Here is a 21,452-nt window from a genome sequence, read left to right as displayed (position 1 = left end):
ACAAAAAGAAACAAAAAGAAACAAAAAGAAACAAAAAGAAACAAAAAAGAAACAAGAAAAAAAAGAAAAAAAAAGAAAAAAAAAGAAAAAAAAAGAAAAAAAAAGAAAAAAAAGAGTCAGTATCAAACTATCACTGTAAGCAGTATCTGAGTGAAAGAAGTTCATCCATCCCCTCATACATCAGTATCTGGAACATCTAGATCAAATATCTCCTCTTAACAAAGCACTTCCCACTTCCTTCTCCAATACACAAGGACTTAACACTTTGTTTAGCATAAGTTACTGGCAATTGTTATTCTACAGAATAAAATGTGACAATGAAATCCAACACCGGAAACAGTATTACACTTTATACAAGGAGATATAAAGAAAAAGCCAATTTTTCAGAATGTAAATGGAATTGCTCTTACAGGAACAGTATTGGTTAAAAACAAGAGTCACCTCAGCCCAGAGAAATACAAAGGAAGAAAAGTAAATACCCCAAAGAAAACCCCTACAGACATTCCACTGCTACTGTCAAATCCTAGAATACTTGCCTTTACAGCAACTGCCTTATTTAAATAAAAAACCTCACGTTCTATACCTCACTTAAGTGGCTCAAAACATATTATTAACAAACTAACGACAGCAAGCTCATTTAAAGTAAAAGAAAAAAAATACAAGCATTATATCCGTTAAACTCACCGACCATAAAAAAAAAAAAAAAAAAATCCTCCTTTTAGTTCTGACTGACTGGTACCTACAGTTCTCATGCTTTTGTTAACTTATAAAGAAAAGTTATGGTAGCTTAACTATTGCACATCATATGTTAGAAAAAGTTTCGAAGTGCTTGAGAACAACAGGAGTCTGAAAATTCTCTTATATTCTTTTAAGAAATGTTTTTTCAAAACATTATTAATCTCGGTCTTATGCAGATAAGGACTGTTTGCAACAGCAGAGTACATAAACTCTTTATGAGATACACACTAGAGGTTCTGGAGCCTATACCATCCACCAGACTAGAAACATGGAAGATGGCTTCTCAAACTCTCATTCACATGCTTAACCTGTTAAGTTTCCCATACAGTCATTGCTCATCAGGTTCTACCTGCACTGGTAGCGAACTCCAACAATTCGAGCCTGGCAGTTGCAGCAGGAGATTAGCCAGTCAGGTTGACTACCATTCCTTGTTTGGGTCTCTGAACTGGGAGGTGCTGTTGTAATACAGCTCTCGGAGAATTCTGAAGACTGATTGTGCTGAATAAGCTTCTCATATAGTTTCTGCTCTAGTTTTTCAACAGTTTCCTTCACCACTTGTTCCCTGAACTGAAGAGGAAAGAAGTCATCACTGAGATGCAGCTTCACGATGCTAGTTTTACAAGATAAATTTTTAAAAAAGCAACTACAAATTCGAAGTTATATTACAAATTGTAAAGTTATTCCATAGCCTTGTACCAAGTGAAGGAAACAAATCTAAGGCAATTAACTCCCAATACACTGTCCAGAAGTCTCTGTACATCTTTAAGTCCCAATTTTATCCACCAGAAGCTTTATAAATGCAGTTCCTTAGTATTCCAAGATCTTCAGTTTGTACAAGTAGTTACAAAAGAAGGGAAAATTGAAAAAGTTTAAAGATATCACTGCACCACCATATCTACATTCACAAAGACACTGGCTGATAAATTCTTACCACCCTCAGCTAGATGCTTCTCAGTTATGTTATTACCTGCCTAAAACAATTTAACATGCCTCATTAATCCATAGGTTATATTCATTGGACTCTTGAACTCATTTTCTTAAACTGGACTACCAAGAAAAACAAGGCCATCAAAAGTTGTGCTTCAGTTCTCTGGAAACTATTACCCCTCCAAAACTGGTCAAATAAGACTCTCCAACAGCAATGCCACGTTTCATGCTCTGCGTCAAAATTCCTATTACCATCTGGAGTGCAACAAGGATTCTAGCACAGAAGGTCCAAAACACTGAAGGGACTCAATTATTCCAGCCTTTGTCAATAATAATGCTACCTACAACTACACTCAAACCAATCAAATGCATAAACCAAACAACCCAGTTTTGACAAAAGTGGCAAGCAAAGTTTTTTTTGTTGTTGTTTTTTTAGAGCAAGACCAACACTGTAAAAACCAATCCAGACAGTCACTGTTAGACAATGAATCCCAATTTCCTTTGGCAATAGCGAAATGATTAGATGTTTAAATACCATTTAAGATTCAGGTCACAAGTACTGAGAACAAATCCGATACACATCAGATATACAGACTTAGGCAACTGCAGGTATCAATTCCACCAAAACCTCTCAAATTTTAATACTCTTAAAGGATTGCACAAAAGAAAATACACATACTGTTTCCAAGTAGCTAGTAAACCATTCTGGAGGACTTTCATTTGTTCTTCCTGTTCTATTGTGATTTAACTTCTGCTGGTGAAAAGGAAAAAAAAAAGTCAAACACATCAAGTACGTGAAACAAACCAAGCAACCAAACCGCACTTTCAAATAGCTGTCTCCTCAAGTATCTTTTACAATAAAGATTTCAAGTTCTTTAGAAAACAAGCAGGAAAGTCAGACAAGGAAGCCACAAAGTTTTCCTGAAGCATTTCTGCCTTATTTGCATTCACATGCAACTGAACATTGAAGCCAAAGCAATCAAGTCAACCAAAAGTTGCTAGAATGCAAATCAGGACTTCAGGAGTCCATTTTATCTACTAAAGTATTCAAAATGGTCAAAAAGAATGAATCCGTACTTTGAAACATAGCATCAAAACATCCTCTTACAGACATTCAAACAATGTTGTGACCTTCAATGGCCATATTCAGGTAGCTACAAAGCCCAAATTTGAGCTTACAGGTTTTTTAATGTATGGGTAAAAATGATAATCAGGCTATGAAATGAATAACATACCAATTATTTGTTTTAATGAGAATATAATCCAGCTCTGCATCCTACCTGAGCTGTCAGCTCATCTTTAAGAACCGCCAACTTCTCTGTGACTGTTTTTTCATGCAGTTGCCAAGAACAAGATGAAGTTTCTTTCAGAGGAGAGCTTTCCTTATACACATTCATCTGAAGTTGATTTCCTTGTTTAACTGCAATCTAAATAAACATTACACGATATACCAGATTTACTCCACTTAAAACCAACATACAAAACCCTGTAAAAATACAGCATTATACTGCACCAGAGAGGCAGGTGGTGGGGAGTGGAAGGGGGAGACAGGAAGGGAACAACAAAAAACATGAAAAACTGAGTGACATACCCTGCTTTTTATATTCTGCTTTGTAACCAATACGCTTATTAGAAAGACCACTACAAACAAGAAGTTTATTAGGCAGACATTCTACAGGAGTTCTAAAATCTACAATAAAGCTGTTTACATCAAGCCAGTAAACAACAGAAAAATCTCATGAGGAAGCTGAAATAAGTTTTCATGCATTATATTCAGATTAGAAATTCAAGCCGGAAGTTCTAAAAGCACTAGTTCTGTTCAATTCAAAGGAATGCAATCCTTATTTGGTCTAGAAAAAAAGAAAAAGCAACTGTAGATGAAGTAACTAAGCTCTTAACATGAAAGGAAGTTTTATTGCCAGAGAGTATAACACTGGAGAACGCATGGCAAGATTTTTAAATGGATCTCATAAGAGCCCAGTACCTCCAAACATGACATTACTGGTGTTTAATAACGCCAGTAATTGTTCACTGTGTGCTGAGAGCACTGAATCACAACTACATATTCAACTAATTAACACCAAATCAAAATTCACCTGGCTGGACTAAAGTATAGCAAAACATTCAAGCTATCATCCAAAGCAAGAAGAATGAGCTATTCTCATCTCCACAGGCTAGATAATGCTATTTTTTTTTCAGCTACAATCCTCATTAGAGAAAGCTGAATATACTGAAAAAATTCAGAGACCAATTACCTTCAGAGCTTCTTCGTATTCCTCTGAAGAGAAAAGAGAAATATGTGAATGCTTCCTACATCAAATACATGTGAATTTAACATAGAGTATTTAAGAACTCTTACATCTAGGAATGTCTTCCATACCTTCCATAAATTATTTTAAAGTAGTGCTACTGAGGAGGTTGTTGTACATGCAGCACCAAGGAAACGCATGTAGCCTACAAACTTGAGACTTAACATTTGATTAACTCACTCATTAAAGAAAAAATACAGTTACAACGTACTATAAATTTTCTTCCACTGGGAAGAATTTGATACACAGCCATATACAGAATTCCAACAAGCAAGGTTTCTCAGCTGTTTCTCCCTAAGATAACAGCTGAAATCTATTAACAAGCCTGATTTTAGTTCAGTAAAGTAGCAGCTTACCTTTGCTATTTACAGACACCTGCAAAGAGAAATAATAATGAGTAACAGCCTGTTATTTTTTGTAGTTTTAGAAATTAACATGCTTTCAAAGTAAATGCACTTTTATTCAGTTTCCCAAGTATCTATCGCTCCTTCAGATTTTTGTTATTGCTTCAATGTTTAATTATTAACCAATGCTAAAGTGTTTTGGAGTCGACCATGTTCTTTATTAGGTCTGCACCATTAGCAAGGCCCCTGGCTCTGCTGGTACCCAGATTAAGCACAGTCTCATTGAGCAGAAGCCAATGCTGACATCACAAGGCTTGCTACACAGGTAAGCAGAGGTTGGACCCAGTTGCTGTTAATGCCAAGCATGCAGCACTTAAATTGTTCTTGATCACGAACAAGGCAACACAATCTACCACACGTGCTCATTTTTTTAAATCAAAATTTGCACAAAGAAGTTACTCATACAAGGAGTCATTTAATCACCACAGCATTACATAATTCTGATCATTATTTACTCTACTAGCACGTGAAAGATCTTGAACAGATACTCACATTAAACAAGTATACACATATGTGGACAAGGAGAGACATAATGGCTGGAAAATAAGGACAGAATCTTTCCCTGAAATGTTTCTGCAAACATCCTGACATTTCCTATTAGGATTTGTTTGTTTAGTTTAGTCCTCATCTCTGCAACTTAACTGAGTGGCAAATCAATCTGTGGAGCTCAGAGCGCTCAGCAATTGTGTTCTGTTTGACAGCTACATTCCAATCTAAATCTCTAGATAAGCAGAAGGAATGAGGTCAAAGTTATGCCAAGCAGGAAGTTACTCAACAAGGACAACTGGAAGTAACTTATTTGCCTTCTGAGTCAGTAATCTGCTTGCAGATTATAGCATTCACATTAAATAAGCAGGAGATTTAAGTACACCAGATCACTGAAGTAAACATATGCTAATGCCTGGGGATCCCAGAAGAATGAAGGTAGATTGAAGAGACACGGCTTTATCCTGGCTTCAGGCACAAGCAGTTACAAGTACCTTACTTTGACAAAAAAAAAAAAAAAAAAAACTAAAATAATTAAAAATTCATCAACAGAACTACCCATTCCTCAGAGCACAAAGCACTACCACCCGTTTCTGTTGAGTTATACTGGTGTGAAAAACAGAAGCAATAGCTTCTGTTTGAAATTAGGAATGCTACATTAAGAGTGAAACCAAGAGACTAAGGGCTTCTTTTTTTTCCTCAAAGGGACAAAGCTCACCACCTCTGAGCTGCAAAACATATGCTCCATAAGTACTGACTGCAAGAGGCAGAAAGGTTCACAGCAGTTGTATTTCAGAGGCGGGGGGGGGCAGTGTTATACCTCGTCATCATCCTCATCGATGTATTTTATCTGAATGTCATCCAGGTCAAATGAAACTTTAACCTGTAAGCAAAAGGAGAAAAACAAAAACAAACACAATGAGACAGGCCTCCAGCAGATTTCAGTCAATCATGGTTATTAACAGGAAAAAAAAGGGTTTATCTTTTCACCCTTCCTTCTCAGTTTCTCAACTGAAATAAATAGTTTTGCAACGTCTGTTTTTCTGAAGTACTCTTCCCAGTGCCTTCCCTGCACCCCACCTTTTACGAACTTGCCATAATGAAAAGCAGAAAGTCAATTACTTAGTGTTCCAACTTACCTAGTTAACATTTACCCAGCAAATCAAGACCACAAAATAGTCTCTTCATGATAAGGGGACTTGCTGAGGGTTAATGAACTCAGTCATGGAAAACACTGCAATTTACAGAGGTTAAAGCCAACAATCTTTGAACACTATCTTGTGCATTAAACAACACGTGGTACTGGCAAGCAGCCTTTCCTTCCCCCAAAAGATTTGAGTTTTGAGAAACTAGAATAAATGCAAACTAAGATGGGCAAAATATTAAATGCTACTAGTCCCTGGCAGATTCACTGTACACCTGAACATATAAACGCATTACACGCTTCCAAATAAGAACAACAAATCTGAACAGCTACTATATTGTATTAACAGGGCAGAATCCACAGTATTAAATCAACTGTAAACAAAAACAATTGTTACGTTGAGTAAGATTTTGAGGCTCACGTGCATTTTTTTTCCATACAAACTGCACTTTTCCTCCGAGACTGCTCTACTTGAGACCTATTCTGCCTGTCTGGTTCTAACAAAAGACTTCTAGCCATCTTGGAAGACAATAGGTGGATCACAGGACAGCCTCACAAGAACTACTTCTATTGCAGAATCTGTATGTGACTAGCATGTCCTTTCAGTGATACAGCCCAAATAAATTTTTGAAGTGCAACGAAAGAACAAACTAACTGTGAAGAAAATGCTGATTTAAACATATCTCTATGCCATAAATTATTTCCCCAAAACTTCAAGCTACAGCCATAAGTCTGCCTTTTTTAAACACTAAACATATATAATAATACAGTAAAAACACAGTTGTCAGTTTAGCTAGTACTACCACAAAACACCGCAAAGTGGAGAAGCACCCTTGGTTAGAGAAGTAACCCTAATACAATAGAGGCTCATGCCTCAACTAAGCACACTCATTCTTTGAATGCTGAGGATTAAAAGCAATCTGCTTCCAGCTTTGATGCAAGTAGAAACAAACCCACTCGAGCATTCCTACGCAGTCTACCCATCAACAACTACTGTAAGATTGAACTAACACCTCTTCTTGAAGGCTGAAATACAACTAGGAAAGCATCATACAGCTTAAGTTTTGAATTTGAGTAAGTCCCTCATGAAAAAATATCCCACTGCATATATTACATTAGCTTAAAGAGAATTAAAGAGAGAAAATAAAACACTGGTAAGATGCAACTTGGAGAACAAACTAAAAGCAAACAAATAAGAAAAACAAAAGGATTGTGACAGAATAAATAAGTAATAACACTGCCACTACATCATAACCAACAGAATCTTTATTGCACTGATTAAAATTCATCTAATAGAAGAGACTGCAGTAACTAGAACCAGAAATAAACATACGGCATATTAGCAACTAGATAAACCAGAGAACAAAATCAGGAAGACACTCTATAAGCAACAGGTGAGTATTACTGAACCTTGCCTACCTGAATGAACAAAACAATGGTTCATAAGCAAAACAAAGTGCGCTTTACAGCAGGATGGTAGTAAAACACCGTTTTATACATGTTACAGTTATACATGTTTTTCTACTCGATATTGTTATTTCCACACATCCACAATCGTGGATTACAACAACACACACACACACACACACACACACACACAAAAAAAAAAAAAAAAAAAAACACAACCCGTATGAAATTCTATTTAGAACAAGTGATTCCAGGTTATTTTAACTAGAAAACAAAGAGTAAAAGTCACTATCAACACTCAAACGAACAAAAAAACAGAGGCCACAGCAGATTGAAAAAATACCCGTTTTAATGCCCTATAAGATGAGCAAGTGCCGGAAGCCCAAAGAGAAGCGGCGCAGTGCTCACCATGGCCTCCACGTCGGCCCACGTCGTGTGCGCTGTGTCTGACACCAGGAAGCTCTGGGTTTCCCCGCGGTAGTTGACGCGAAGGTTCACTTGCGGCTCCATGCTCCTCGGGAGGCAAGGGAAGCCCTGTCAGGGAAGCCCTGTCAGGCAGCCCCAGCCCGCAGTCACCCACTGACCCAGATTTTGGGGGGAGAAGGGGGGGAACGGACAGGCAGTCGGGGCCCCCACTCACCGCCCACCACGGCTCTAGCAGTAGCTCACGTCGTAACAACCACCAGCACAGCACTAGAACCCCCTCCTCACCAGTTGCAACGGCCCTAACATGGCGGACCGGCTTAGGCAGGCTCCTTGTACTTCGCGCGATGTTATTGGCTCCCCGGCCTGCCTCTCATCCGCCTCGCCGCCCTGATTGGGCAGGTCGGGCGGAACCAGGGGCACTAGAACTACAACAATAAACACAGCCAGGGAGGCCGGAAGTAAGTAGGTGGGCACCGTGCCATCAGGCATGCATTTCCGGGACTCCTACCATGCCATTCCTCTTCCGGGAGCGGGGCCATCCAGTAGAACCAATCAAACATGTTCTTTTCTGTCCTGCCTCATTGTGGCCGGATAGGGAGTCGCACGCGCCAGAAAAGGAGCGAATAGGATGGTGCCTCTCGGGCCACGTGATATAAACTGGGCGCAGGATTGGCTTTTTAGTGCGCCGGTTTCTGTCTTGACGGAAAGGGCGCGAAACGTGACATGGTAGAAGTGAGCGGGTTAGTGGAGCTGGGCCTGTTTTGGTCTTTTCTGCTGTAGGGCCCTGAGATGCTGCTGCACGATGGCTGAAACGTTTGGTTTGGTTGGTTTTTTTTTTTTTTTTTTTTTTTTTTTTTTTCCTCATAGGGTGGGCCGCACGGTGTGTGGTGACCTCTACTCTCCCGGTCGGTGTTGACGGTCCCCGGGGTCCCTTAGGTAAGTGCTCTTGCTGCCTCCTCTGTGTCTGCATCTGCCTTGAAAGCTCCTTCAGCTCGCAGACGTGCTTGTGGGCTCGCTTGCTGAATTTCTGCTGAATGCTGTTCCTGTCAGCCTGATTTGGCTAGCCTTGGGCTGTGAGGCAGAATGGATTTTAACTGAATGCGCAGAGTAAGCCTTGCTCAAAAAAGAATCGTGAAATGGTTGGGTTGGAAGGGACTTTGCAGCCCCTGCCAAACTTACCCCAAATCAGGCTGCTCAGGGTCCCATCCAGCCTGCCCTTGGACACCTCCAGGGACACCCACACTGCTCTGGGCAGTAGTGCCAGGACCTCACCACCTCTGAGTAAAGAATTTCTTCCTCACATCTGACCTAAATCTTTCCTTTTAATATTAAATCATTCTGTCTTGTCCTTTCCTACCTCTCCACATAAGAAGTCTATCTCTTTCCTGCCTGTAAGCACCCTTAGAGTACTGGAAGGCCACAGTGAGGTTTCCTTGCAGCCTTCTCTTCTCCAGGCTGACCAAGCCCAGCTCCTTTGGCACGTATTTGTAGGAGAGATGCTTAAGACTCCAGGTATCCTTATGGCCTTCTCTAGATCTGCTCCCCTCAAACCATGTCTTGTTCTGGGATCCCCAAGCCTGGATGCAGTGCTGCTGATGTGGCCTCACGAGGACAGCATAGAGGAGGACAGTCCCTTCCCTTACCTACCCTATGTTGATGCAGCCCAGGATACAGTTGGCCTATGTCATTTCATGTATCTTGGGAAAGCTACATGGAAGAAAGCATGATCATTGAATGCAACAGATCTGAAACAATACTTTCTGTTTGTCTGTAGAGTGTTTTGGTGTCTGAAGGATGGACTTGTCAGTGATTGCCATTGGAGATGTGCAAAATGTGCTTTCAGCCATGCAGAAGAACTTGGAGTGTCCAGTCTGGTAGACATTAAAATAATTAACATGCTCTTTATTTTTCTCTTCTGTTCAAACATTTTGTCATTACCATGGTCATGAGAAAACACAAAGAATAGTGTTATTAAAACAAAATACATTGATAAGTAAGAGTAAATTTGTGACAGGAGGTACATTTTGTTCCTGTGTTCCAGTAAATATTTCTTATATATTGCAACCTAAAAGTATCAGTGCTCTATCCAGGCGGGGGAAAAAATTAGCTGATTAAAGCATTGTTTGCATGCTAGCCTGGATATTTGTCATTTGTTTCTAAAAGTTAAACACAGTTCATAGTTTTTTAAATGCAGAGAAATACTAAAATGGCACAGGTTTCAGTTCAAGCCTAGCTATTTAGGATGCATGATAGTCCTTTAAAAGACTTGCATCTGTTGAACCAAAATGCTTAAGTTTATTTTGTCTGTGGTGGAAAATGTTTTTAAATCCTTTAATCGTTCTAGATGCATTTAACATTTGCAGAAGCAATTTGGTTCTCAAATGGGAAATGATCAAATCTGGTATATTTCTCTTTACCATTGTGTTTTTTTTTTTTTAAAGTCCTCAAAAATGATTGTATTTCTGAATTTTGTACTGTTGCTATTTTTAAGCAAGAACACAGAAGTTACGTTTTTCTTTTTCCTTTTTCTTTCTACAGTTTGGATGTAATAAAAGAGCCAGTCTCAACAAAATGTGATCACATATTCTGCAGGTAGGTTTGCAAACTTAAAATCACAGTGCCTAGTGAACCTGTTCTTATTCTCTACGTATGCTTCTCTTCACTGCTATTGATGTATATTGTGTTTTGATTACCCGGTCTATAGCTTCTAAAGTGGAAAAGTCCATTCTGAAATAACTGCAGATGTACAGATATGTCAAAGTGGATCAATGAATTCATCTTAACATTAGAACAAGAATAGAGGAATTCATTGTAATAATGAAGAATATCTACTAAGTGGTACATTGTGATTATTCTTTTCTCTAGGTTTTGCATGTTTAAACTCCTCAGCAAAAAGAAAAAGGGTGTAATACAGTGTCCTCTGTGTAAGACTGAAGTTACCAAGAGGTAATGCATCTTTGCAAGTGCACTTGGGGATAAGAAGTTTTCTCTAAGATGAATTATTGCCTCGTAGCAGAAATGCTAAGTCACTGTTTGAGACAGTAAGTGCTACTAAGTATAGGTAGTATTATTCTTCAGTCATTATAACTAGTTTCTTTGTGCTAGGTGTATGTGAGGGACAGTACTATGACAATTTTCCTTTACGATAATGTTTTAATTCTGGCAGTGGGCTGCTTTAGGGAATTGTACTACTTGGCAGCAGTTATTTTGTTGTTTCACCTGCTAGTCTGCGGTTTTGCTCCTTCTTTGTTAACTCTAAATTCTAAGAGAGCTATTGTGAGCTGTCCCGTACATTTTTCTTAGAAACATTTCATATGGTGGTGTTATTTCAGAAGTCTCAAAGAAAATTCCAGATTTAAGCAGCTGATTGAAGGACTGTTAGAAGCTATCAGTGCATTTGAGCTTGACACTGGAGTAAAATGTAAGTGCTGTGATTATTTATGGGAATAAGTAATATGTATTGTCTTGCGAAGTGTGAGAAAATATTTTTGTATCTTCTTTGTCTTTTCAGTTTTAAGCAGTCATTTTCCTAAAACACCCACAGAAGCTGCTAGTGCCGAGCTCCTGGGTAATAACCATTCTGTCATCCAGAGTAAGGGTTTCAGAAACAGGAAAATATCTGCTAAAGAAAATGGACAAGACAGCTATAACTTGGTGACTTTTTTTGTGCAATTTATTTTTTAATTGCTCTGCTGTTGTTTGTGGGTTTTTTTTACTTGGAATGTGTGTATACGTAGATGAATGGAATGGTTTTTGGTTTGCTCTCAGATCCCTGTTTTGCTTGAATATTATTCTAGATAAGGACCTCTTAATACTTCTGTCTTTGAAGTGCTGTTTATAGAAAATGAGTTGAGCTTGAAAAATATAATGTTACTGCAATAAATATATTGTCAAAACTAGGTTCAAAAGCTTTTTTTTTTTTTCCTCCTCTACAACTTGTTTGATAAGGCTGACAAATGAGTATTCCTAAAGGCTTTTTTTTTTTTTTTTTTTTTTTTTTCAGCTTTGGGTGATTGCTATGTGTATAGAATCATAAAATCATACAATGGTTTGGGTTGGAAGGAACCTTTAAGATCATCTAGTCCTAACACCCATGCTATAGGCAAGGACAGCTCTGTCTAGACCAGGTTGCTCAAAGTCCTGTCCAGCCTGGCCTTGAATGCTTTTAGGAAGAGGGCATTCACAACCTGGGTAACCTGTTTCAGTGTTTCATCATCCTCACAGTGAAGAATTTCTTCCTAAGTGTACCCTCTTCCAGTTTAAAACTATTTCCCCTTGTCCTGTTTCTACCTGCCCTTATAAAAAGTTCCTCCCCAACTTTTCAGCATGAGTCTGTTCATGATGCATTATTCATCTTTCTTACTTCATTTACCCGGTACCAGATAGGATATTAAGTATGATAAAATTGTTAATGATTGGAGCTTTGGAGGAGTTTGTAGTAAATTCCATTCCTGATTCGAGTATGATAAATTGGATATTTTAGAATTTTGTATTCAAAGAGGCTGTGCCCTATGCAGTTTAAGTAATTCAAATTTTTTTTTTTTAATAACCTACTGTTATTAATAACTATTTCATTCTAATCTCCTGTCAGCAGGAAGCTAATGTGGATCCACAGCTTACAGATAACAGAGTCGAAGAGCGTTACCTAACAAGCAAAAAACAGAAGCGTGGCATTGGAAGAGGTGTACTTATAGAGCTTGGTAAGAGCTGTAGCATGTACATACGTACCTTTTGAGCTTGTGTCTAACACTTGCAATGTAATGGAAGGTGTTGAAATTCAGTCTTTTTAAGCACTAATTTCTATTCAACACCTGAAGTGCAAACAAAGGAGATTACACAGACTAAACAGATTTACCAAAGGTGGTAAATAAAAGTACTTTTTATATGGTTTATTGCATTATAGGGAAAAATCCAAGGCTCAGTGTACAAGATCCAGAGAAGACAACTGCAGAAGTAAAATGTTTTTTATTACTAATAATGATTACTGCTGTTGTCTACAGACTAAGACTTGTTTGTTAGTACTTAGGGCCGTATTTCTTAAATATATTTAAGAATGATATGCGAGAAAATATTTCTACTTGTTCTGGCTTTTCAGGTATCCATTTCTACCTGATGCTGAGTGCTTCAAGAAATGATGTGATGTAGTAAATAGTTGTTCTTGGTTTATTTTTTCTGTTTCTTTCCCTGTTCCTTCAACATAGCAAGTGTTCATTTTAATAGGTAGTATTCATTACCTCGGTTTTTGGGTTTGTTTGTTTTTTTCCCCCTTTTTGTTTATGCTAATATCAAGCAAAGAATCTGAGACACATTGCTCTGATTTCTGGTCTTAAATTCTAGATGATGGCAGCTGTTTCTGTACAAATTTGGAAATTAGAACTGTTGCTAACTCCTATTTTATCAGTATTTATTGTACTTAAAAACATCATATCATGGATGTGATAACACAACTTTATATCAGAGTTGTATTTGCACATAAAAACTGTAATAATTAAAGTCAAGTGAACTTGATCTCATCTGATAAAATTTGAAAATGTCTACCTCTATAAAGAACTAAAGCATGCACACTTCTGTGATGATAAAAACTGAATCTGACAAGAAATCTTCCTCTGAATCATTCCAAAGAAGAGTAACAGCTAACTTGTTTTTAGGCACTGATTCCTCTGAAGAGCTTTTTATGCTGGCAAGCGATACTGGGTAAGTAGATGTTATTGAAGATTTAGTTTTTTTTTTTTTTTTTTTTTTTTTTTTTTTGAAAATAACAGTTCAGCATTCTTAACTGAGTTCTACCAAGGGTTAATCATGCATGATTGTCTCTACTCAGCAGCCTGATTTCTCCAAAAGCTACTTCCAAGAACAAAAAGGAGAAAACTTAAATACAGGCTCCTGTTACAACATAATGGAAGTTACCTCTGTAATGAAAGTAGGGTGCTGGCTTTGTTTCCTCCTTAAAATTCTCAGCAGGTTAGAAGACGAAGAAGAGCTAGAAGAATTTAAGAGTGCTGAGAAGTATGGAAGTTCTTGCAATACACAGTCACTCAAGCTGGGTGCTGAAGAAATAACTTTACCAGATGTCATAGGTATGTTTGTTATTTTAGTGACAAAAATATTGAGAGGAAAGCTTGAAAGTGAAGCCACAAGTTAGTATTTTGCTTTCACATTATTAAATGTACACTCTTGCAGTATTGTATTCTGTAGTTCTATTGATGCCTACTGCTAGTAACATTATAATATAAGGCAATGCCTGTAGACTACATGCTGGATGTGGATATTTTGTGTAGAGGCACAGAAGGATCTAAGTGCAAAGCTAATTCTGTTCTACATAAACCGTTATATTATCCCTCATAATGTAAGTTGAGATAAGTATCTAGTAATTCATGGAAGGAGTTGGATGAATGTATGTCATATGTAATTTGATATATATATATATATATATTTTTTTTTAACCTTTCTCTTGAGAGTGGTTTGTTCAGTGTAATATTGTGTTTTGGAGGGAAACGAGCAGTTCTTAAAATCAAAAGTTATTAAGCTTGTCGTTCTCATGCATTTAAAATAGGGCTTAATAATTTATAACATTTATAAATCTTCAGGTGAAACTGATTTCTTGAAGGAAGCTTTGAGCAAGAAAAGCATGCTGAACATCACTGAACATGTCAAATCTAACCACGTAAATACAATTGAGGGTCAGAGTTCTCCTTCAAATGTTTTTGATGCAGACCTACTCACAGAGCAGTGTGATGAAATAGGTAATGCCAGTCCCTTAAAGAATAATTACACATCTTTCTCTAATAATGCAGAAGAAATGGATGCAGAGGAATCTCTATGCAGTAGTAAAAACCAAGAGCTTGACTTTGAAGATGGCTCAGAAAGTACTCTGGATAAAATAAAAGATAAGGATATTTGTGTGCCAAGTGTGGAAGATGTAGAAATGTATGAACCCATGAATGATTCTTTACTTGAAAAAGAACTTCCTGTGGAGAAACTGCTTCAGCCGAAGATACCTCACTGTCCTACCCTGCATGAGGTCTCTAGAAAGAGACTGAAGCAAAGCATTCAGAAAGTCAATGAATGGTTTTCAAAAAGCAATGAGGTTCTATCTTCCAGTTCATTCCAGAATGATCCTTCTGAAGCAACTGATGCTTCAGGTGAAGGAGATATTTCTCTATCAGATAAAGATTCATGTATTTCAGAGAAGACCAACCCTATAGTAGATTCTGTGGAATTCGTACTGTTTGAAAGAAACAAGAGATGGCCAAAACAAACAACATATAGCATCAAAGACAAAATATTTGGGAAAACATACGAGAGAGGGAGGAAATTAAATCCCTCTACTATCTTGAGAGATGTTTTGCCTCCTACAAAAAAAGAAGATGCAGCTGCTGAAGAGGAGTGCTTGAATAATTCCAGAGAAGCCAGACTAAAACGAAAAAGGGAGCCTGCCCGTGTCCTTCAGCCTGAAGACTTCATTGAGAAGAAAGATCTAGAAGAGGCAGATAGATGCCCTCAGAGTATTAACTCCAGCCTTGAAGGTGCTGAGAAGAGAAAATGTGATGGAAATTCTGCTGTTAAAGAGAATCCCCTCCTTGAAAAAATAAAGGTTAGGATGCTAACAGAATTTGAGGAAGGAGGGTTACAGTGGAAAAATGCTATAGAAAAGGTGTCAGACATGCCCTTTGATGGACAGCTGGAACTGAGTAACTCTGATCAGAAGAGCACTAAGAATGCATGTTCTGCAGCAAAAGGATGCAGACGTTCAACTAGAACAAGGTGTGCTATACGTTTAGTAGTTGACAGAAATCCAGATTCCTTTGGTCCAGATGAGCCACTGATTGATAGCTATCCAAGCAGTGAAGAACCAAACAAAGTTGATTGTGAGCAAAGACAAGTCAGACGCAGCAGGAGGCTTCAGCTACTTTCTAAAGAGACAGGAAAAATGAGAATAACTAAGGAAGCAAGAAATTCTGACAATGGCCCAGAAGGGTCTGTCTTTGGAGTTGAAAGGAATGTGTTAGTTCACAATTCCCAGTGCAAAGACTTGAGGAAGCAGCAGGATATACTGAATTGCACATCACTCACTGATCGGAATGGTGCTGATCTGGTAGCAAATGGAATACGGATTAGTCCAAAGAATTCAGCTGATATAACGAAAAACAGAAGTCTCTTCAATCCTACGTTTTCTTGTCAGCATTCAAATTTTAATTCCCCTTCACTCAAAGCAGGTTCTCAAGAAGGGGAAATGCTAGGTAGACTTTTCCTCCTACAGTCTCCTTCAAAGACTGTTCTGGACACTGCTTCCATCCTGACTGAAGAGAAGAGGTCTGGGTCATGGACTGTTTTTCCCCAGGACAAAGGATGCTGTTCACAGAATGTTCCCGAGGACTTCAGAATTGAAAAGTCACCAATGGCTAAAAATGTTTCAGAATTGACCATGGAAACTGAAGACAGTGAGTTAGACATGCAGCATCTGCGAAATACATTTAGGAGTTCAAAACGGCAGTCTTTTAGTCTTTATCCTGCTCCCATGAAGACATGTACCACAGATGATGTTGAATCTGAAAAATTGAATACTCTGTGTCCTGATCAAGTAGAAAAAAGGCGTAGTAAATATTTTATGACAGAAAACTTACAAGAAAAGAAAACAACTGCAGAAAATTTGAGTAGTGTTTGTGAGAAGTTTAAGACATGTGAATCTGCTTGTGTTAGTCCTGTGTTGTGCTCTGTCAGCAATGCTGAACGTGTGCATGCTGTGGAGCATCAAGAAGATATTTTAAATGTTGCAAATCATGGGAATCTGACAACACTAGTAAGAATGTGTGCTGCTAGGAATGAAGGCAGAAACAGACCACAAGAGGGAGAGCAGGAGAGTGAAAAGACATTGTCAGCTGACATAGGGGTAGAAAGCAAATTGAGACTGAGTCCAGTTGGAAGCAATAGAAATCTCAGTGATCGGAGTCATGCAGAAGAGCGTGCTTTCCAAAGAACAGACCTGAACACAGTCAGTGAAACATACTTCAGTTCAGAAAGCAATCAAGTGGAAAATGCTGAAGTTGTTGATGGCAAAGCACCAATACAACGTTTTCAGCCCAGTCCAATGGTTTGCCCTACAGCTTGTCAACAAAATCCAGCTGAGTTCAACTGCAGAGTCACTGAAAAAAAAATTAGCAAAAAAGAGGAAAGTCTGATAAAGGGCAATGAAGAGCAAGTAATCCAAACTGTCAGCACAGGGTTGTCAGAGTATTTAGTTAGGGAGGCACTAGAAGAATCTCTTAAAGTCCACAGTGATTTTACGGATCTGTCTGAAACTCCTGATGGCTTACTGTGTTCTGACAATGATACTGAAGATAGTGCCAGTTTTTATGTAATTAATAGGAAAAACACATCTGCTGTGTTTGTAAAAAGAAGCGGTGCTGCCCTGGTGAACATAGTAAATGATTCAGTTGTTAGCTGTAAGCCAAGATCTGAAGGTATTCAGAGGTCTCGGAGAAGAGCCCAGAAACTGCAATCTTCAGATGAAGAATCTAGTGAGGATGAAGATTTACCATGTTTTCAGGAATTAATGTTCGGCAAATCAGTAAGCACACCTTTGCAGATCAAAAAACAGGTGACATCTGTGGTACAGTCTTCAGCAAATCCCAGCATGTTGCCTCGCAGTGAATGTCTTAATGAAAATAATGAACAGAAAACACTTGAAGCTGCCCTAAGCAATGAGTGTGTTTCACCAAGCCAGGAGTCAGAATGCTCTGTGAAGTTATTTTCTTCCCAGTCTAACATATCTGAAGAATCAGTTGATGGAGCACAGGAGCTGAGGAAGACTTTAACACAAATGAGCGCCATAAATAAGAGTAAGGAAGCTCTTCAAAGTTGCAGTGGAGGGCTGAAGAGAAGAAAAAATGACTCCAACGATGAGTACCAAGAAGATCCAAATATGGGGGCAAACCTAGGTACAAACCAAGATTTTTATCTCTGCAGCTGTGTTAGTAATATCATTGGGTGCTTGATGTTTGCATGGGAACTTTGTGGGCTTGCTTTTGTAAAGTAATGTGTCAGCTATGGACAATCAAACAGAACAGGAAAAAAATCGGCCCTTGGTGACTGATTTCCTGACAATTAGTGTGGTAAAATTCTCTGTTCGGAGAAAAAAATGAATAGACCAGGCCCCAGAGGACAGCTAGAATCTGTCTAGTGGGAGTTAATTTTTGACTGGAAATACTAGTGTTGCTATTGCAATGGCGAGGCTTGGATCTATCAGCAGAATTTCATAGAGTCTACCTAAGCTATTACTGCAGATGAAATGTTTGTTGAAATTGGCTGTAGAATTCTGAAGTAATTGTTTTGATATTTTTATGACTTAAGTATTTAGAACTCTCATTACTGTTAAAACCATTTACCTTGACTTCTGCTTATTTTGCCATAACTGTGGCATGATATTCTTTGGAATGTTCACTTGAAGTAGATCTTTGCTTCTCACTTAAGTCTTTCCCAACCTTCTCATTTTATCTTTACAGTTAACAGTTGGCTAAGAGGTCTGTGTGATAAGAGGAACTGTGGATGGTTATTGTTAGATTTTCTTTTCTAATTAACTTGGGTTTTCTTTCCTCTCTTTCAAGGTGAAGCATCTGGATATGACAGTGAAACAAGTCGTGTAGAGGATTCACATGAACCATTTTCTCAGGGTGAAATTCTTTCTACACAGGTAGTTTATGTTCAACATTCTAGAAGTAGTTTATGTACGTTTCTAGTATAATTGGCTAGTATGCATTCTAGGATATAAGCGAAAGCTGCAAAGTCAGTGCAGTGGGAGGCAGCTTTCAGTGTGATTCTTTGTGCAGCTGGGTTATATTCATAACCATAGTAAAGCATAATTAATCAAGAACTGTTGAACTGCTTCTATGCCATTATTTTTCCTACTGTTTTCCATGGTGACATTACATTCTAATGGATGCAACTTGTTATGTGGTATTGATTACAGTGCTTAATTGCAGGAGATGCTTGTTAAATTTCTGTACTTGACCAATGCTGGAAGCCTCAGATTTTCCTACATTTGTCTTTTTTTTTGATGGTGACTTACAATAATTGGTGATAATTTGAGAAAAGAAGACTGAGAGGGGACCTGATCGAGGTCTATAAGTATCTAAGGTGTGGGGGGCAGAATGGCGAGGCTGGACTCTTTTCAGTGGTGAGTGGAGACAGGACAAGGGGAAACGGCCGGAAACTGCAGCATAGGAAGTTCCACACCAATGTGCGCAAGAACTTCTTTACAGTGAGGGTGGCGGAGCACTGGAACAGGCTGCCTAGGGAGGTCGTGGAGTCTCCTTCTCTGGAGATATCCAAGACCTGCCTGGATGCCTACCTGTGTGACCTGGTGTAGGGAAACTGCTTTGGCAGGGGGGTTGGACTCAATGATCTCTGGAGGTCCCTTCCAACGCCTACAATTCTGTGATTCTGTGATTCTGTATAATATAGACCAGCAAATCAAGTCCTTATGTTTAGAGGCATAGAGTCTTTACCTTTTAAGGGTGAAGATTAAAAAAGCATTCAATATCAGAATATTATGGAATAGTACATATGTAAAACTTAAAAAGCACTGTTCATTGTACATTGATGCTCTTTTCAAATATTTTGTTTTGATACAGCACGTGTTCACTATTTGTTACGCTAAAAGCACTGTAGCTGCCTATTAAGCATGTAGTAACAAGTATTTCAAAATTATTCTGATACTTTACAAAGCACTTGAAAAAATTTAATCATGCTATTTAAAACTGGGTTTGCTAACACTGGCACAATTGTCTATCGCTTGCAGCAGAAGAATGCTATGCAGAATAACCTAAAAAAGCTACAAGAAGAAATGGCTGTGCTTGAAGCAGTGCTAAAGCAGCATGCAAGTCAGGACACTGAGGTATTGCCCTTATGTAGAGAACTGCCATATTCCAGTAGTGGAGGAACGCTTGGAATGGAGCAGATGAGACAAGAAACGGGTAAATAGCAAGGAAAACCTGGGATTCAAATCTATTTAGTGACTTATCATGCCTTTACTGTGTATGGTTTTTACTGTGGTTCTTTTGTATCTTGTTAATGTTTTAAGCTGAAAATAATCACAGTGTAATTAACACTGAGAGACTGGTTGGTTAGTCTTTAATCCACACTCAGTTAATAAGGCACATTGAATTGCATGAATTTACTGCAGTATGAGAATATTCTGTCAGTTCATAGAACAGATTTTGAAATGTGACATTGCTAAATCCAGTAAGCAAAACCACTATAGTTAACTACAAATAAAATGTTGGAGAATTAATTCAGCAAACTAATGATTAGTTTACTTCAGAGCAGAAAATTAATACAATTTTTTGTTTATGCTAGAATACAGATTTCTGGCTCATAAAAGCCTAAACTGATTAGTTATTGACAGTTTGTTACAAATTATGGGCACCTTCCAGCTGTCAAATAAATGCCGTTCTACTGCTTGTGAACACAGATATGGTAACATGGTATTCAATGTAACACACTAAATAGTGCAGTTTTGCTATTGGCTTGTTTAATACTCTGCTCTAGCCACATGATACATTAACTGAAATCTTACTTTTGTAAATGACAATATCTGAAATAGTGAAAAATAAGCAAACAAATAAGCACAGAAGATTACTCCCGCGTGTAAATTTAAAAGGTGACACAACAGCTTTCCACTATGAATGAAAGAAATGTGAGATTATTTAAAGGTTTATTTCTCTTCTCTAGAAAATGCGTCTGAGCATGACTCTGAGACCAAGCTAAGTAAGGCACCTGTTTTACCAGTTCTCTGCAGAAATGTGACCAGCAATCCAAATAGCTCTTCCTCCTCCGTAAAGCACCCTTGCCCTCAAACTGCGCAAACAACAAATAATTCTGCTGTAGCTCAGTGTGATAACAAAAGCAGTGTTCGAGTACGTGAATCAAAGAGAAATGTATGTTTTCCTACATCTGTATTGCACAGTGCAGCTGGGAAAGAAAATGCTGCAAGTTCAGGTACAACTTACAGGACAGAAATGTCAATTGTGGCATCCGGTCTGAACCAAAGTGAACATGTGAGTATATTTTGGAATGTTTGGAGACTCACTGTTAATAAACCCATTGATCGCTGTAGTCCTCAATATAGAGATTGGATCCTATAGAGGAAACTAATCTTACAGGAATTACTGTTTGTAACTACGGTAACCAAGTCAAAATTGGTTGGACACTCATAAAAAAAAAAAAAAATATGAAGACTGAGGCCTAAAAACAGCACTATGAAGCTTAGAGAAGTCTGAACATTTTAGGAGACTTTGTACTGTTTAGGAGGAAAATGTTATTCCAAAACATGTTTTGGAATATTTAGAATGTCTTGGCAAACAAATGCTGCGGTGCCTGCTCTTCTAAAGATTTCTAAAGTAAGATGCATACAAAGATCATAAACATCGACTTGTCAGCTTCATAAATACCATATTGTTCTAATGCAATCATATTGCTCAATTCGGGCCCACTATTGTTTAAATTTACAGTTATAATTCAGTCAGCTTTTGGAATTAATTTTCAATTAGTAAAAAAAAGCAAACAGTGTTTTTGTGTTTGTTTTCCAAAACTTACCTGGCTTGAGACTGTAAT

General features: G+C 38.2%; 2 protein-coding genes across 6 annotated transcripts in view; one reads left to right on the top strand and one right to left on the bottom strand.

The window, feature by feature from the left end:
* NBR1 (NBR1 autophagy cargo receptor) overlaps positions 1–8,171 on the bottom strand; it is a 19,339-nt gene extending 11,168 nt beyond the window's left edge. For 2 of the 5 annotated variants that reach the window (XM_042893734.1, XM_042893738.1), the window contains exons 1-8: positions 8,056–8,171; positions 7,824–7,949; positions 5,685–5,747; positions 4,331–4,349; positions 3,921–3,943; positions 2,946–3,092; positions 2,345–2,419; positions 1,088–1,305 (exon numbers count right to left, since the gene is read on the bottom strand). In XM_042893734.1, coding sequence (XP_042749668.1) covers positions 1,088–1,305; positions 2,345–2,419; positions 2,946–3,092; positions 3,921–3,943; positions 4,331–4,349; positions 5,685–5,747; positions 7,824–7,925 — 647 coding nt within the window. In that variant the 5' untranslated portion in view covers positions 7,926–7,949; positions 8,056–8,171. Of the gene's footprint in view, positions 1–1,087; positions 1,306–2,344; positions 2,420–2,945; positions 3,093–3,920; positions 3,944–4,330; positions 4,350–5,684; positions 5,748–7,823; positions 7,964–8,055 lie in introns of all 5 variants that reach the window. The other 3 variants (XM_042893735.1, XM_042893737.1, XM_042893736.1) reach the window with 3 other exon arrangements.
* Positions 8,172–8,489: 318 nt separating this feature from the next.
* Positions 8,490–20,983, top strand: LOC122193033 (breast cancer type 1 susceptibility protein homolog). Its single transcript, XM_042893724.1, has 14 exons — positions 8,490–8,581; positions 8,709–8,777; positions 9,616–9,715; positions 10,380–10,433; positions 10,707–10,787; positions 11,174–11,262; positions 11,353–11,495; positions 12,436–12,541; positions 13,490–13,535; positions 13,800–13,918; positions 14,429–17,779; positions 18,446–18,531; positions 19,639–19,813; positions 20,571–20,983. The coding sequence occupies exons 3-14, from the start codon at positions 9,636–9,638 to the stop codon at positions 20,981–20,983; spliced, it is 4,743 nt and encodes a 1,580-aa protein (XP_042749658.1). The 5' UTR covers positions 8,490–8,581; positions 8,709–8,777; positions 9,616–9,635.
* Positions 20,984–21,452: the final 469 nt, after the last annotated feature.

Source organism: Lagopus leucura, unplaced genomic scaffold (assembly GCF_019238085.1).
Source record: "Lagopus leucura isolate 7727_CA_CO unplaced genomic scaffold, USGS_WTPT01 259-13_obj-0_obj, whole genome shotgun sequence".
NCBI classification, from domain to species: Eukaryota; Metazoa; Chordata; class Aves; order Galliformes; family Phasianidae; genus Lagopus; species Lagopus leucura.
The sequence above is the reverse complement of the archived record's forward strand: the minus strand, read 5'-3'. Positions and strand labels throughout refer to the sequence as shown.